This window comes from Aulonocara stuartgranti (assembly GCF_965226115.1).
Source record: "Aulonocara stuartgranti genome assembly, chromosome: 3".
NCBI classification, from domain to species: domain Eukaryota; kingdom Metazoa; phylum Chordata; class Actinopteri; order Cichliformes; family Cichlidae; genus Aulonocara; species Aulonocara stuartgranti.
The window spans coordinates 6,343,411-6,361,654 of NC_138941.1; the positions used below are offsets into that span (position 1 = coordinate 6,343,411).

The following is an 18,244-nucleotide window of genomic DNA, read 5'->3' on the forward strand; positions in this document are numbered from 1 at the left end:
AATGACGTGTCACGTGACTTGAGCACACACGCACACCCCCTGTCCTCACAGCAGACATTCATCTTAGCCCCCCCCCCGTGTTTTGAGATCATTGCTGCAACAAAAGGTTGCCACACATATTTCTACATGAAACGTACTGAATCAGTTGGCACATATTTAACTATGGTTGGATGAGACCTGCACTCTGTTTTAATATAATGTTGTTTTGTTTGAGTGGCTGAAATAAAGCTAATAAAATAAATGAATACTAAAATAAAGCTGAATCACATCACAGGAACGACACAGCCCTGTTCCTCCAGGCTGTTAACCTGTGAATCAGCAAACATGTATGATTTATTGTCATTCATTTGCTAAACAAACTTACCTCTGAACTTTGACCCTGACAATTCAATTTTATTTATATAGCGCCAAATCACAACAAAAGTCGCCTCAAGGCGCTTCATAGGTACAGAGAAAAACCCAACAATCATATGACCCCCTATGAGCAGCACTTTGGCGACAGTGGGAAGGAAAAACTCCCTTTTAACAGGAAGAAACCTCCGACAGAACCAGGCTCAGGGAGGGGCGGGGCCATCTGCTGTGATTGGTTGGGGTGAGAGAAGAAAAACAGGATAAAGACATGCTGTGGAAGAGAGACAGAGGTTAATAACAGGTATGATTCAATGCAGAGAGGTCTGTTAACACAACAAGGGAGATCCAGGTTTCCCAGCTGACGAGCAGAGGGCAGCGGCTTCCACTCGTTTGAGCAGTTTGTTGCGTGACCTCCTGTCTCTCACTGAACTAAAATGCCTCCAAACAACAGCAAAATAGATGGCACTCACTCCAACGTCTTGCAGCAAAAACATTAAGTGATGGGAAGAACAGGTGATGGACGAGCTGCAGATGTAACCGGTGTGATTCTGCGTTGTGTCTGATAAAAAAGGTAAAAGAAAGAAAGACCTCCCAGTAAATAATTTGCCCACTCCAGCTCCTACGACCAAATACAAACAGTGGGGAAGAGGGTTAGTTCAACCCACCACAGCTCCCAAGCTAGCAAGGAGTATATATTCATGCTAGCATTTATGGCGCCTAAAACACATTTATGATACACACATACGACACACTTATAACATCTAACAAAAACAGGCTTAATAATGACAATAATCGAACTAAAATTGCAACCAGAAACATCCAGGTGGCTAAATATGCATTATATGTGTGTTTTAAAGTGTTGGAAAGAAATGACACCCACCTCTCCCACAGGGGGATTGTAGAAAAGGGGAGAGGCAAAAGGGGTACACTGTATTTATAGGATTGCACCGAAGAAGAAGAAAAGAACGAGGAGGGGCTCTAACTGATAATGAACACAACTACAGGCTTGGAGGTCCTAAAAGTCAGGTATAAAAGGAGCAGTTTGGGGGTTTAGAACACATTATAACAATGTGATTTATGACCCTGTTACACAGAGCCAGCAGAATGAGCTGCTGCCACCACCACAATCAATGGTGACGCTAATTTAGAAATAGCCCCAGTTGATTCCACTCTTGCCAGATGCTGAATACACATCGTCTAAAAGTGTGTGCCATTGACCAAAGGAGGAGTGGGCTGTTCACACATGCCTGTGTTCTTATGGAGCAGTCTTTGAGGATGGCGAGTCCAGAGCTGGAGGTTTAGATCTAAGAGAGTGATCCAAAGTCAGGAGAGGATTACACCCAACCTTCAGAGATCTTCCTATAAGCCAGAACTGGAAGCAGAGCCACCTTTGGCTATGATATCTTTACTGGACCCAGTAAGTCCAGTCAAGGTCAAAAACGTGGTCAGTCCCCCATTTAGTGCCATAGATCTGAAACATAGTAAACAAAATGCTAGTAAAAAGTTACAAACATGTTCAAGTTACATGTCTACAACTCCACAACAGACATACTTTGCTACTGGTGCCAAACAGTACTGCAGTCTGTAGCTTTCCAGCCATCCTTTGAACGTCTTTGAGTTTAATGTAGCCAAAACTGGATTCAGTAATCAGTGTTTATTTACAGAAGCCGTAGAGTATGGCTGCCACATGTGAACATCAGTGACGGCTCATTTAAACTGTAGGAACGATTAACCCAACATCAGAAAAATACTTCATTTTACATTAATGTGACAAATTAACACTGCTGGGACTTTTCTGGTCCTACACTGTTCATGTCCAAGTCAACACATTGTAAGATTTACACGTGGAAGGTCATCTAAGCTGCTTATGTGGAGATTACCTTTCCTTTAACAACGACCAGTTTCTTCTTTTCAGTTTTCAGTTTTATTTGTCATATGCAAGTTAGCACAGGGTCAACATTGCAATGAAATGTGTTTGACGAGCAGCAGTCACTCGGCAGCTTGATACAGTAGGAGAAAATATAATAAAATAAAATAATAAAGAAAATAGAAAAATAGTAAGGAGCAAATATTAGAGAGACATGGTAAAAGAGAAAAGATGACTAAATATATTTGTATCTATAAATATATGTACACTAGTGATTAAATAAGAAAATCTTGAAGAGAAATATGACGGGAGGGCAGATGGGACATTGCACAGGAATGAGCAGCAGAAAATTTCAGTATTGCACTTTTAAATATAAATATCAATGACAATAAAGTGGAGTGACCAGTGCAGATTAAACAGAGTACTTGTGAAGCTGCAGGTAGCTTCTGAGTGCTGTGTTGTGTGTGTTTAAGTGTTGTGGTTGAGGTGTCGTATGGCTTGGTGGTAGAAACAGTTTTTGAGTCTTGTAGTCCGAGCAGACAGACTCCTGTAACGATGGTAACAAGGAGAACAGCTGATGTGCTGGGTGGCTGTGGTCCTTGATGATGCTGTGTGCTTTATGGAGGCACCGCTGGAGATAAATGTCCTGAATGGCAGGAAGCCTCGTGCCAGTGATGTGCTCTGCTGCCTTCACCCTCTGTAGTGATTTACGGCTGCTGGCAGAGCAGCTTCGTACCAAACTGTGATGCAGCTCGTCAGCAAGCTCTCGACTGCACACCTGTAGAAATTTGAGGTGATGTTGGCGTTCATGCCAAACTTCCTCAGCCTCCTCAGGAAGTAAAGCCGCTGGCGAGCTTTCCTGATTGTTCTCACCTCAAACACATTATTTACCCATCCAGGTGGAACATGTAGCTGTGCTCGGTTTGACAGCTTTCATCCTGGCAGCAGCGTCAGCTGAAGCATACAAGGCACACATAGATGTCACTGAGCTGGAGCTCTGGGAGAGACGTCGCCACTTTCAGGCCTTTAAACAAAGCTGTTGGAGCACAAGTCCCAAAGATTTATAGTTTCTCTTCATGTCTTCATTGTTCCTCCATGGAGAGATGTTCCAAGTAGCCTTGGCTCGAGACAGGCGTCCTGCAGGACTACCTACCAACTGTCCACTGTTTGCAGTCGTGGTAGAGTAATGTTGCCCACCAGTGACTGAAAACCATGGATTGGAGAAGAATGACAGAATTCAGTGACCTTGTGGGGCCATAACAGAGAAATGACAGCAGTGTAGTGGATCAAATAAAGAGTGATGATGTTATATTTGTGACTGTAGCAGGACCAAGGCTCAAAAGGTTGCAGGCGTTGTTAATTGAGCAGAAGATGGACGGCATCAAGCCCTCTCCTCGACAGCTACAGGATCACAGTCTGCAGGTTCAGTTATGCAACGTTTTAGCATCGATGCGTGAAGTTAAGAGCAGACAGGGAGGTTATTTTTGCACTGGGCTGGAATGACTCAGTTTACCTGTCAAAGGCTATCACGGCTGGGAGAAAACCCTCAGCATTAGTAAAGAAGGACCACGGTGGCCTCTGGGTAGAAACACTGCAGAGTTCATGTGGATACGCTGCTGCATTAGGTCAGATAGAAATATCATAAAGCATCATTAAGTAAAAACGTTTATTAAGAACAAATGTTTAAATATTGTTAACGTGTTTCCCAGAAACATCTGTAGAGACAAAGAGCTTTCTGTTGTTGCTTCGAGGAAACAAGCTCTTCTTTTTAGTTTTGTCCTGGTATTTATTCCAGGACGGACTCATCCACTGAGCAGTGTTTGGGTTTCTTCCTTTTCCTCGTTCTGGATGCAAACTATTACAACTCGGGCTTTATTTCAGTGACAATGGCCTTAAGCTGCAATACAACAGGAAGTTACTCATATATAGTAATTTCCCAGACCATATTAAAAATCCATTAACAGGAAATACAAATGATGGGTCAATGCCACAGCATGGACATTAGAACAGTTGGGAAAATTTACCTGGAAAAAGGTGAAAATGAGGCTTCATTGAACTGGAATTGCAAAGACCAGGAATGTGAGATCCACCAGCCACGACTGAGGGTTTTTACACATCATATCCTCAAAGTAGAACCACAGTGATCAAAAGAATCGACTTTAATGTTATTCTTTCTTTATTTATGTCAGATTTAACCCCCCAAAAAGCTTTAATCTTTAACTAGTCTTTGGACGTAGCTACAGCACGGTCAGGTTGACAGTTTATGGGTAACATGTGGCCACCAGGCACTGCGACACACTTCCATGTTATATTACCTTGGCGTCCCGTAGGAATACAGGAGAATCATGTGAGGAATCTAAGAGTTGTTTCTTAATTCAATTCAGTTTTATTTACACAGCACCAAATCACAACAGCAGTCGTCTCAAGGTGCTTTATACTGTAAGGTAGCTCGTACAATAATACATACAGAGAAAAACCCAACAATCATATGACCCCCTATGAGCAGCACTTTGGCGACAGTGGGAAGGAAAAACTCCCTTTTAACAGGAAGAAACCTCCAGCAGAACCAGGCTCAGGGAGGGGCGGGGCCATCTGCTGTGATTGGTTGTGGTGAGAGAAGGAAGACAGGATAAAGACATGCTGTGGAAGAGAGACAGATGAACCGCTGAGTGTTGTCCCGTCGAGGTGGCTCTTCTATGTTGTGCATTTATGGCACCAAACCACAAATGCAAAGGAAGAAAGGGTCGAGGCACAGCACCCAGCTGCCTGACAATATTCAGGCAACGTCCAAAGCCCCACAAAGGACCTACCCACACCCCACTGGCCCCGCCCAGATCAAGGAGCTGTCACAGCAGACAAAAATGTGAAGTCCGCACATAGTCGCCATGGCACCCACCAACCCACCACACCATCCCCCATGGAGCTACCAGGAGAGGCATACTGGCCCACTGAGGATCACAGAGGAGCAGACCCAGGGGGGCTGACAGCACAGCCCCCACCCACCAGTCGTGCAGCTTATTTTATCTTGTCAGCGTGAGCCCCACCTAAAGGGGACAGAGGGATTAGTGAGTTGCATTAGTGGGGCAGGAGAGAGTGAAGCAGGGGAGCCAATGTCACTGCGATACGACTCCTCAACACCATCCAGCCTGCCCCACCACTCATAATGAGTCCTGCTGTGCTCTGTAGCAATGATGCATTTTATGTGTGTGTGCCAGGTTAGTGCTGTGGATTCAAAGGAGCACAGTTCCACTAAACAGGAGATCAGGATAAACCCCAGTAACCAACCCTGCCCCCGCCATCACATATTCTCAATCCCAACAGAGGCCAGCCCCACAATGACATGCCACACGTGATACACAGCCAACATTACTGTTATAATTACATCTTTATTACTTTCCTTTCAACCTCTTTATTTTGCACCTTAAACTTTCTTTGGTTGCTACAAGCCACAAAGTCCTTTATGGTTTGTCTCTGTTGTGTGGAGGGCTGTTTTTAAGAGCTCAAAAATGGGTGTATCAGAGTCAAACAGGCAGCACAGTGGAAAAGTGGTTGGCACTGTTTCCTGACAGCAAGAAGGTTCTGGGTTCAAATCCAACATCTAAGCTGTTTGCATGCTCTCCCCATGTCTGGGTCCTCTCTGGGTTCTCTGGCTCCCACAGTCCAAAGACGAGCAGTTAGTGGGGTTAGGTTGATTGGTGTATGTGCCCATGAGTATGAGTGTACACGGGTGTTTCTCTGTGTTAGTGACAGTCTGACAGAAGGCTGCATCCCTCAGCCTCATGTGGGCTGTGTAGCCCCTTTACAACTGCAGTGAGAGCTCAGACCTGTTTCTGGTGGGTGGTGGACTCCTCCAGGGCTTCCCCTGATTCCCCTTCTGCCACAGAAGACTGTGGCCTCAGAAACTCATATCTGCTTTTTGCAAATGAAGCGAACCTGTTGGCTTCATCAGCAGGGGCGGATCTAGAAGGGTGGCATGGGGTGGCAAGTGCCACCCTAAAATGATCCCTTGCCACCCCAAGTACCTCCCCAGTTTTGCATATGACAGTGTTGTTTATTAAAATAAGTTTAACAGTTTGAGCGTAGTTACAGTCAGCAGTGAATATAAATGCTAGAACTGGATATATTCCATAGTGTCCCCCCCTCCACATTAACAAATGGTTCAGCCCATAGCAGGACGGCTTTTTTCTTGTTTTCAGCAGCAAGTGATGCTTATGATTGTGCCAGAGCACATTTTGAACAACACCATGGGAATTTCTGATTTTACACAGGTGGGTGGATGTTACACTGTGGAAATGAAGGAAGGTGAGTGCTATTTTAAATGGTTGTAGAAAATGAAAAAACAGCAGGTGTATTGGCTGCATTTTTAGATAAATAGTTGTATCTGTTTACAAAATGTACAATTTATATTTGCATTTCAAGTTATAAACATTTACCCAACACGTCTGTGGTTTTTTTACAGTAAAAAATACTGCTAGGATTTTAGGTTCTTTGTGTGATTTCAGATCAGTAATAGTTACATTAATAGTAATAGTAATACTAATGCAGTATGTCAGTGAAAAAACAACTAAATTCAGTTGAGCTGAAAAGATACCAAACAAAGCAAGAGGAGGAAAAAATAAAATGAAACAATCTGAGGGTGAAATACAAACGTAAACTCAAAGGAGTCACAAATGTCCGGTTGTATTTCAGACCTCAGAGGGTGAATCCAACAAATCATGAAAAATGAGGTTTACATGTTTGTTCATGACAGTGCAGATTTCTGACATTTTGTGTCATTTAAGCTGCAACAATGTGACTGTTTTCTAACAAAAACAGTGAAACTTAAGTTAGACTTGTGTTTGTAAATGAAGCGCCCCATGTTGTGTAGCTTTCTGGAGTTTATACTTATTGGGCTACATATGTATTTAATATACAGGCTGTACAGTACATAACATCAAAACTCACATGTTTCATGTAACTAAAGTGTGTAACCATGTGGGTACAGACAATAATTAAGTTATAGACTATATTTATATGAAAAACGTGCATACTTACTGCATTTGAATCATTTTAACCACATGTAACCACCTGCATATGTGTTTGGGGGAAAAGGCTTTGATTTTGCCACCCTAAGAAAATTTCTCTAGAGCCGCCCCTGACCATTTCACAGGATTTGCATTTAAAGATGCAACAAGACTAAAATGGTTAGGGTCAGGAGGTCAAAGGTCAGGGCTCCTGTGGGTCTGAGGGCGGCCTCACGCTGGAGAAGGATGAAGGAGTCTGACCTGAGCCAGTGTTTGACATGAACACATCAGCACTGCTGTCAGTGAGCCTAACGACAGCCGTTAGCATCATTTCAGTGTTTCAGTCATAAAAACACTTCCTGTCTCTGTGGTGGTTACAGTGACATCATGCAGTTTGTGCTTTGACCTCCAGAGGGCGACAAATCAGCACAGACAGAGAGCTCCATTCAAACTTTGCTGCCATCAGGAATAATTCTTCAAATATAATCATCAGTGTTTGAGCAGTTATGATATCAGGGACAATCTAGACATGTGTGACAATACTGAACATGTCACATGACACACCTCAAACATCATGTGATCCACTCTCAGTCTGCACTTTCATTCATGACTTCAACAGGTTGAAATGAGCTTTGAAGAAACATTCAGTGAAATAAATCTTTCATGGATTCATGTGAGCAGCAGATGAACTTTGTACCAACAACATCTTCAATAACAGAGTCTGAATGAAGCTCAGGTGTTGATGCTGCTCACTGATTGGACGCTTGCTTTCAGCTCTGCTCTCAGTCTTTACTGCACAGGTGAAGGTAGAAAGTGTGACTGGATCTATAGACTGGAAACAGAGAAACATGCTGAACATTTGAAGCTTTGCAGCAGAAATGTTCATGTTACAAATACAGCAGAGCTGATCTGGGATCAGTGTGTTCACACCTGCAGCTACAACAAGGTTTCATGTCTCCACACGTCAGCATGTGAACTTTACTCTGACTCAGTCTGAGCAGTCAGACGGCATATTTTTAAAGTTAACACATCAGCACACACAGAGCTGAGCCCCTCCCACCTGTGCTGAGTTTCAGGTGGAGCCCCGCCTCCTTCCAGGAAGCAGCTCACCTGTGTGTCCGTGTTTAGTGTCCAGGTGTGGAGTGGAGCTTGTTGTTGGTGTGAAGAAACTGTAAGTTTGCTTTGTTTCCTCCTTTAACAGTTTGTCTTTAGGAACTTTACTGTTTGTTCAGCTCGTGTTTGATTTCTTCACACAACAAACTGTGTGTGTTTGTATTTCCGGTCTCTCCATTAAAGTCAGTGTGTAATGTTTCCTGGCTAACATCAGCTGTGTGCAGCTTAGTTCAGCACAAATCTGCCGCTCCATAGTTCACGGTAACGGACTCACAGCTGGACCAACGAGGCCGAGTGTGTCCGCCACTCTGAGCTACGTTCGTGTTTGTGTACTTGTAGTTTGTACTTTGAGTTCACTCAGAGCCCACAGAGGACGCAGCGTACGTGATGACGTCACAGCCCTTTACCTCCTTCATTGTCACTGTGATTAATATTTACACACGAGACACCTGCAGAGCTCTGACGCTGAGCTAGCACACAGCATGCTAACGCTAAGCTAACGCTAAGCTAACCTAGAACCCAGAGTGAGTTAAAGCTGAGTAAACACTGACCCCAGACCAGCACCGTGATTTGATTTTGATTTTATTGATTAGCATTCAAATATCTCAGTGAAAACAGAACAAAAATCGACCATAAAGCAAGTAAGCATGAAACAAGGCTAATCAAAAGGTATTGGCTGAAGCATTTGCTTATTACGCCAACCCTTTTCACAAAATATCTTTTTGCATGCAGCTCCTGTACACAGGGCCTGAAGCAAATAAGAAAACAAAGCAAAAACCAAACAAACAAGAAAAAAAAACTTTGCACCTTAGATAAGTAACTACATCAAAGCAAAAGAATCAAGAGGTTGTTTTTTTTTTTTTTTTTGCTCTTTTCATTCTTGATTTATATATTTTTCTAATACTCTATTTTTAAACATGTTTTTAATAATAATAATAATAATAATAATAATAATGGATACTTTATTGATCCCCATGGGGAAATTACTTGTTTTTCTCTGCATTTGACCCATTCACTCAGTGAAGCAGTGGGCAGCCCACTAAGCAGGCGCCCGGGGAGCAGTGTGTAGGGACGGTACCTTGCTCAGGGGTACCTCAGGGTAGCCGTTAAGTGGATTCGAACCGCCGACCTTCCGATCATGGGGCGACCACTTTACCTACTGAGCTATCCCTGAGGAAAATGAACCACACCTTTTTAAATCCCTGTCAGAACTATTCCACAGGTTACCTCCTCTAACAGAAACACATCTCTGCTTTATATTTGTCCTTATCTTGTTTTTTTTAAAGAAATCTCTTCCCCTTAAGTCATATTGACTCTCTCTGACTTTGAACAGCTTCTGAGTACTGGGGCAAAGCAAGTTATTTTGTGCTTTATACATTATCTGTGCCATTTTATATTCAACTAAATCATAAAATTTCAGGGTATTCAGATTAATAAACAAAATGTTAGTTGGTTCTATATAGTTTGATTGGTTTATAATTCTTATAGCTCTTTTTTGTAACTTGAAAATATGAAGAGTGTTCGTTTTATATGCATTACCCCATATCTCCAGACAGTAAGTCATATATGGAAGCAACAGAGTACAATAAAGTGTGTATAATGATTTTTTGTTCAGGACATGCTTTGTTTTATAGAGAATAGCAATGGTTTTTGACATTTTTGTTTTCACATTGATAAAGTCAGCTGCTGCTGCTGAACTTGAACAGGTAACAAAGTGATGAGCAGTCAGGCTGCAGGTTTCTACCTGTTCATGTTTCTACAGTAGAATCACTTTGAAGTGTCTTTGTGCTGTTTCATCTTTGATTTGTGTTCATAAACACTCAGAGAAACATCACGTGACCTCATCAGGATCTGTGTTGGTGTGTGGGGCTGTACCTCAGCTTTATGTTGTTACATGCTCATTTGTTCATTTCACACAGTAACATCAAAGTAATGTTATGAGGAGTAATGAAGTAACGTACTCCATTACTTTTAATCAAAGTGTTCTGTGTAATATGTGTAATAATGACTGTTTTGAGTAATGACCAACACTGATCACAACAAAGAGGAAATGCCTCCAACATGCACAAACATTTGAGCCACAACATGCAGTTAATGTGCACAAATGTCTTTGATATGCTGCTCAGTGATGGTGGTGACTGTCAGAGCAGAGCTACTGAGAATCAATAAGTAATATCAATGATGGGATCAGAATCACTAAATTCTTCTCATCCCTGTCAGTATCATACATGTGCTGTATAATGTGATAAATGTAGAGGTGCTGGCTGTTCTCTCACTCTGCTGTTTAGCTGTAAAGGACGCCTCCCTGCCTTTGTCTCATTCATGACCTTTAATAGTCTCTTCTAACATGCAGAGATCTGTATGATCTGTTTCATAGAGTCTAACCAGCCTGTACAGGTAACAACAACAGTCACTGCATCACTGACACACAAACGTCATCTCTGTCAATAACAACATTCATACATGGAATAAAAACACATCAGTGGATCATTGCTGGAGCTGATGTTTGTGCTCCTGGTGCAAAGGCTCTCAGTTTCCTCCTTGAAATAACATCAGTGGTGGGTCAGCGACATGCTTTCTTTCCCTCTCAGGTTTAAATATCTGGGACTCTCCACCGTTTGGTTTTAGAGCTGAAGAAGCTTCTCTGATGAAACGTCTTCCAGAAACTTAAAGACGTCTCTTTTCTCTCCAAGCTCCTTAGATCACATGACCTGGATGACTGAACCTACAGATATATTGACCTGGTTTCATGGTCACATGACAGGTCAGAGGTCAGCGACTGTAACTCAGTTCCTCCTGTTAATGTGAACTCACTGAGTGTTTGTGGTTTACCTCTCAGACTGACTGAAGATGATGATGGAGGAAGAGGAGGACAGAGCAGAGTCTGCAGGGTCCAGCTGTCCGTCTGTGAGGAGTGACCGGTCCAAAGAACGACCTCCAGAGTTCAGTGGTGAACCTGGAGCAACGAGGTCAGAGAGCTGAACTCACTGAGTAACAGAAATAATTCTGCACTGACATTATAATCAGTGTTGACTCTGGTTGATTGTCTGACTGTGTTTGTGAGCTGAGAGGAAATGAAAATGAGTTTGTAACAAAAATCAGTTTTGTCCAGTTTTCCTGTAAAAAGCTGAACTCTAATCTAAGAGGATGTTACTGACAGGAAACAGCTGCATTATCTGCAGTCTGTGTGATCACAGCTGCTTCAATCATGTTTGTGTCTGCAGAGGTCAGAGGTCACAGTCTGCAGGGTCCAGCTGTCCGTCTGTGAGGAGTGACCGGTCCAAAACTCCACCCCCATACTTCAGTGGTGAACCTGGAGCAACGAGGTCAGAGAGCTGTGATGACTCCTTTACATGTTTGTGTTTCCTGGATAAATATGACCTGAAACATCCTCAGATTGTTACAAAGATTCATTAAAAAGAAAACAATGAAAGAGAAAAGATCCAAATGTTCGACTTGGTCATTTGCTGTTTGAGGACAGTGATGCTCATATCTGTGGGGAAAGTGTGACCTGAGTGGGTTCATGTTTGTCTTTAAAGAACAGAGCTGCTCTGATTCTCTTTGTGTCTGATCTGTTAAACAGTCTGAGAGGTCACACAGAGACCCAGCAGCTAAAGCCTGGATCATACTGGCTGCTGTTACTCCATCAGGACAACACTGAACCACAGTGGTGTGGATGTAGTGGATAAATCCCACCATACTGATGCTCAGAGTTAACCACAGGGAACAAAACCAGATGTTACCTTCAGATTGTGACCTTTGGAGTGGACGATGCAGATTTCAATAGAGAATAAATGTTGTTGTTTTTCAGCTGTGAAGAAAGAATCTAATTTTCTGAACTGAAGAATTTATGATGCTGGAAACAACATGGAGACTATAACACAACATTTCCACTGTGTTCATAGAATGAATGTAAAACTGTCAGACATTCATTAAATATGCAAAATGTCTACAGAAGCATCAGAGGGTCAGACGTGAAGCACTCAGTGATTTTGATCAAATGACTCATCAGTTATTGATCTGTACTACACTGATCTACCACGTTAGTAAAGCTGGTGTTCTGGTGGTGGAGGGAGACTCGGATCATGTTCTGGTTTTGGAGCAGTGATCTGCTGATGGTTCAGTTTGATGAGCTTCTTCAAAATCATCCCTGACATCACCACTGAAAGGACGTCCATGAAAACAGACTGAAAATTACTGATATGTTCACAATCTGAGAGTTTAAAACTTGACAGACTTGATTCAGATGAAGTTATTTGAGCAGAAACTCCTGGATCTTTATCCTGTGTTGATCTAATCCTTCATGGTTCCTCCACAGAGTGGACCAGCAGAGCTCAGAGGTTCCCAGTGGTCAGTCTGCCCAGCAGCATCAAACACAGCTGGACTCCATATTTATGGTCTGTACATGTACAACAACTACTTTAATATTAATAATAATGCATTTATTTATAGGTCCCTTTCAGAACACCAAGGACTCTGTGGACTAAATGACCAAAAGAAACAAACTTTGAAATCAGACGGTGCAAATGTGATCACAGGGAAACGTTTTAAACATCGAGGCTTTAAACAGAAACCAAAGTGAAACAGTTTGTAGTCGAGATCAGTGGGAATGAAGCTGAATAACTGTTTCTTCAATAACTTTGAGCAATAAATGACAAATATGATGGAAATTAGCAGCATTAGCACTTACTAATGATGTGAGCTGACACTCGGCTGTATTGAGACGACCACATTAGGTGGTCCTCAACTGTAATGGAAACCAGTGGATCCAGTCCAGTCGTGGTGACCTGTGGTGAGTCGATCTGAGCAGCTACTAATGGAAACAGGGCCATAGATGTGTTTGTGCTTAATAACAGTGAATCACATGAGTTTTACATTACAGTTAAAATCTCATGTTGTTTGTTAAAGTGTGCAGTTCAGGGTGTGTTACTAAAACACTTTCCAAAGACCCAGCCCCCATAAAAAGCAGCCAAACAGCTTCTAAGAGTTACACACCCACGCATATCTATCAGGTTAACTCTGGTCTAACACACTTGGATTTAGCTTGAAGAGTGTTTCTGTACGAGGACTGAAAATGATTTAATAAGCAGCTAATGTCCAAAGAACAACTTTGACACACCTTCATAAAACCTGCAGAGCAAAGAAAAACTAGCTGAAAGTCTGGCTGCTCTTATGAAAACTACGGAGAAATTATGGGTCGCTCAACACTTGTGCACAATATAAGAGTTGAAATAAATCTAAAGAATAACTCAAAGTCCTACAATCATACTGATAAAGTCATCTACAGCTAACTATCCAAGTGGATTTGTTTAAGACAGCTCCATCTGCTGGTGGCCCTCTGCAGGTGCATGAAAGGGGCGTGTTTATAGTGAAAGTAGTAGAGAAAGTAAACCCCACGGGAAGGAGGAGGACTCTCAGCAGCTTCCAGCTCATATTCAGACATTTGACTTCTCACTGAAAGCAGCAAGTTTGAGTGTCTGTACCTTAGTTAGAAGAGATAACATGTCAGTAGTAATTAGAGTTGATTGAGCAATGCTGTCCTTGTAATGTAGTTTATGGTTTTTATGGACAAGTCCAGTTTTTCTGTAGAGCCTCTCAAGTTGGTGACAGCAGCAGTGGAAGTTCACGTGTAAACCAGAGCAGCAAATCAGGTCCAAATGTGTTGTTCACAGTGAGTGGGATCATCATTGGCTGCTATGTTAACCTCCTGCAGCAGGATGTGTTTGGTCAGAGAATGGATAGATCACTAAGTCATTGTTGAGTTTAGGGAGACAGTAGACAGTTGGAGGAGGTTCAGCCAGTTGACACACAGTAGATAAAATAACTGAAGGCAGGAGCAGACACCTGTATGACTTTCCACCTCTCACATAGATTATTTCCCTGGGCAGCGCCACAGGGCTGGTAGATGTAAACAAAGCTGGAGGAGAGGATTGATTCATCTGAGAAAAGTCACAGAGTTGTGTCTTGATGCTCAATCATCCAGGTACGTAAATCCCAAAAAGCTTGATTCTGTTCATCTGGATGTTTTCAGTGGGAGAAACGTTTCATCATCATCAGGTGACTTCTTCAGTCTCAGCTGACTGCAGGTTTCAATCTCATAAACAGGACATTTGTATGACTGAAACCAGCCCACTGAAGGAACAATGGGCTGGGAGGTCAGTTCATTGATCATTGGTACGCATATTGTCAGGACCATTGATCAATGGTTGTTGATCAATGTTCATGAGTCCAGTTCACAGAGAGCTGGGGAATGGCTGCAATCACAGCATGTAAGATGGTGACAGTTGTACCCTTAGGCCCCGCCTCCATTCAGAGATGGTCTTTCCTTTTCACATAAATGGCCTCCTTGACTCCGCCCTCAAACCAGCGTTCACATTTACTCAGGACCTTCTTGATGTGAAGTTCTTCTGCTTCGCTGGCTGCTGTGTCTGTGGGGATGGTGTTTGTTCTGTGTTGTTGTGTCCTGATGACGCCCAGTTTGTGCTCCAGTGGATGATGAGAGTCAAACCTTAAATACTGATCTGTATGTGTAAACAGAGTGAACCTTTAAGACCAGTTGTCTGTACGATCAACTCAGTCACCTGAAACATCTCCAAGTTTCTGGCTTTGATCATCAACCTGTTGGTAGTTCAGCTCTGAACACCAGTGAAATGTTTCTCCCACTGAAATCGCTGCATTCATATGAACAGCATCAACGTTTTGGGATCATGGAGTTGTGGACAAAGTCTCAGTTAATCAGATAAAGTCAAACCTATAATTGGTAAAGAGTTCGTGGATGATATGCCCCTTGATCGTAAAGAAGTGGATGTTGTGTGGACTAAAGTTCAGAGTGGTGGGTCATTCATAAATATTCTGTTCCAGCTGCTGGAGGACAACATCATCACTTTTGTGAAGAACGAGCTGAAGAAGATCCAGAAGGCTCTGAATCCAAATAAGCCCCAGTGCTTGGAGTTTCAGAGGGAGGATGATGAGCAGAGGAGAAACAGCAGAGAGGCATTTGTGAAGATCACAGTGGACTTCCTGAGGAGAATGAAGCAGGAGGAGCTGGCTGACCGTCTGCAGAGACGTAAGAGGATTTATCTAAAGATTTAAGCTGCTGGATAAATGAGAGACTTGTGACACCAGTGTGTTCAGTCATTTCTCAGTGGGTCAGAAATTGTCATCAGCATTTTGTAAAATATGATTGTTAAAGTTGTATTTTTATTATTATTATTCAGAACTTCCAGCTGCTGTTTGTCATCGTAACCTTAAGTCTAAGCTGAAGAAGAAGTTCCAGTGTGTGTTTGAGGGCATCGCTAAAGCAGGAAACCCAACCCTCCTGAATCAGATCTACACAGAGCTCTACATCACAGAGGGAGGGACTGCAGAGGTCAATGATGAACATGAGGTCAGACAGATTGAAACAGCATCCAGGAAACCAGACAGACCAGAAACAACCATCAGACAAGAAGACATCTTTAAAGCCTCACCTGGAAGAGATGAACCAATCAGAACAGTGCTGACAAAGGGAGTGGCTGGCATTGGGAAAACAGTCTTAACACAGAAATACAGCCTGGACTGGGCTGAAGACAAAGCCAACCAGGACATCCAGTTCATATTTCCATTCACTTTCAGAGAGCTGAATGTGCTGAAAGAGGAAAAGTTCAGCTTGGTGGGACTTGTTCATCACTTCTTTACTGAAACCAAAGAAGCAGGAATCTGCAGCTTTGAAGACTTCCAGGTTGTGTTCATCTTTGATGGTCTGGATGAGTGTCGACTTCCTCTGGACTTCCACAAAACTACAATCCTAACTGACCCTAGAAAGTCCACCTCAGTGGATGTGCTGCTGATAAACCTCATCAGGGGGAAACTGCTTCCCTCTGCTCGCCTCTGGATAACCACACGACCTGCAGCAGCCAATCAGATCCCTCCTGACTGTGTTGGCAGGGTGACAGAGGTCAGAGGGTTCACTGACCCACAGAAGGAGGAGTACTTCAGGAAGAGATTCAGAGATGAGGAGCAGGCCAGCAGCATCATCTCCCACATCAAGAAAGCTCGAAGCCTCCACATCATGTGCCACATCCCAGTCTTCTGCTGGATCACTGCTACAGTTCTGGAGGATGTGCTGGAAACCAGAGAGGGAGGACAGCTGCCCAAGACCCTGACTGAGATGTACATCCACTTCCTGGTGGTTCAGGCCAAAGTGAAGAAGGTCAAGTTTGATGGAGGAGCTGAGACAGATCCACACTGGAGTCCAGAGAGCAGGAAGATGATGGAGTCTCTGGGAAAACTGGCTTTTGATCAGCTGCAGAAAGGAAACCTGATCTTCTATGAATCAGACCTGACAGAGTGTGGCATCGATATCAGAGCAGCCTCAGTGTACTCAGGAGTGTTCACACAGATCTTTAAAGAGGAGAGAGGACTGTACCAGGACAAGGTGTTCTGCTTCATCCATCTGAGTGTTCAGGAGTTTCTGGCTGCTCTTCATGTCCATCTGACCTTCATCAACTCTGGACTCAATCTGCTGGAACAACAACAAACAACCTCCCAGAAGTCTGAAACAGGAGATTCTGCAGAGAAACACTTCTACCAGAGTGCTGTGAACAAGGCCTTACAGAGTCCAAATGGACACCTGGACTTGTTCCTCCGCTTCCTCCTGGGTCTTTCACTGCAGACCAATCAGACTCTCCTACGAGGTCTGCTGACACAGACAGGAAGTAACTCACAGACCAATAAGAAAACAGTCCAGTACATCAAGAAGAAGCTCAATGAGAATCTGTCTGCAGAGAAAAGCATCAATCTGATCCACTGTCTGAATGAACTGAATGATCGTTCTCTAGTGGAGGAGATCCAACAGTCCCTGAGATCAGGACGTCTCTCCACAGATAAACTGTCTCCTGCTCAGTGGTCAGCTCTGGTCTTCATCTTACTGTCATCAGAAGAAGATCTGGATGTGTTTGACCTGAAGAAATACTCTGCTTCAGAGGAGGCTCTTCTGAGGCTGCTGCCAGTGGTCAAAGCCTCCAACAAAGCCCTGTGAGTACATTTGTACTCATGTCTTTACTTTTAACATCCAACTGTGTCAGTAATTTATTTCACCAGGCTTTCTGTCTCTGTATGAATTTGTATCCTAAAGTTTTGGGATTTCTCCAATACAACTGTGACCTCTTTGATGCCTCCAGAACTCGAGACGCTGGATTCACCATAAACTCTGATCATCACTGCTGCTGTTATGTTATCAGTCTTTGTTTAAACACTTAGGCTGCATGTGCCTGATGTTGTGATACTTTATATTCACATGCATGCTCCTAGATACATTTCTACTGCAGGTCTATTTTAGTCACAAATGTTGGTGAAACACTTGCTTTTACATGCATGGTGGGTCCTGCATTAAAGAAAGCATTTGAATTACTCAGTGAATCCTGGCAGCCAGAGAAACATCCTTAGTTCCACTTTAAACTAAACTCTGCTTCGGTCTTCCACAGTGTGTTTGTTGTTTCTTTGTTGTTGTTGGCCTGCTCTCTCCTCTCACTCCAATCTGGTTGCAGCAGATGTTTGTCCCTCCCTGAACCTGCAGACTTGGGTGCAGCACCTCAGTTCATCTTCAGTCTGAAACCAGCTGTTGTAGCTATATCCCTTCAAACACACCTTCCCTGGTCATCTCTGCTGTGGTTGCTATAAAATTTAATCTTGATTTTAAAAAAAAAGAACAAAAAACCTCAAGTCAGACTTGATGCCATTTGTTGGCAGCATGGTGCCTGTTTGTCTTTGATGATAAACTGCAGCACAGTCTAAAGCAAACCTTCTGACTTTATTGACTTTATGCATGTATATATTCTTCCTGTTCACCTTGGACACACAACAGCTCTGTTTGTTGTGATTGGATCTAGAACAGCCAACATATCCTAATCTAGATGATTTCTAAGGTGGT

At 43.0% G+C, this 18,244-nt stretch overlaps 1 protein-coding gene across 1 annotated transcript in view; it reads left to right on the forward strand.

Annotated features, from left to right (window-relative positions):
- Positions 1-5,135: 5,135 nt before the first annotated feature.
- The window catches only part of LOC309703010 (protein NLRC3-like), a gene marked incomplete at its 5' end in the record, with an annotated part of 32,718 nt that continues 19,609 nt past the window's right edge, over positions 5,136-18,244 (forward strand). The window contains 4 exons of the mRNA XM_082527712.1: positions 5,136-5,251; positions 12,653-12,731; positions 15,196-15,400; positions 15,552-17,349. Of these exons, the coding sequence (XP_082383838.1) occupies positions 5,136-5,251; positions 12,653-12,731; positions 15,196-15,400; positions 15,552-17,349 (2,198 nt within the window). The remainder of the gene's footprint in view (positions 5,252-12,652; positions 12,732-15,195; positions 15,401-15,551; positions 17,350-18,244) is intronic.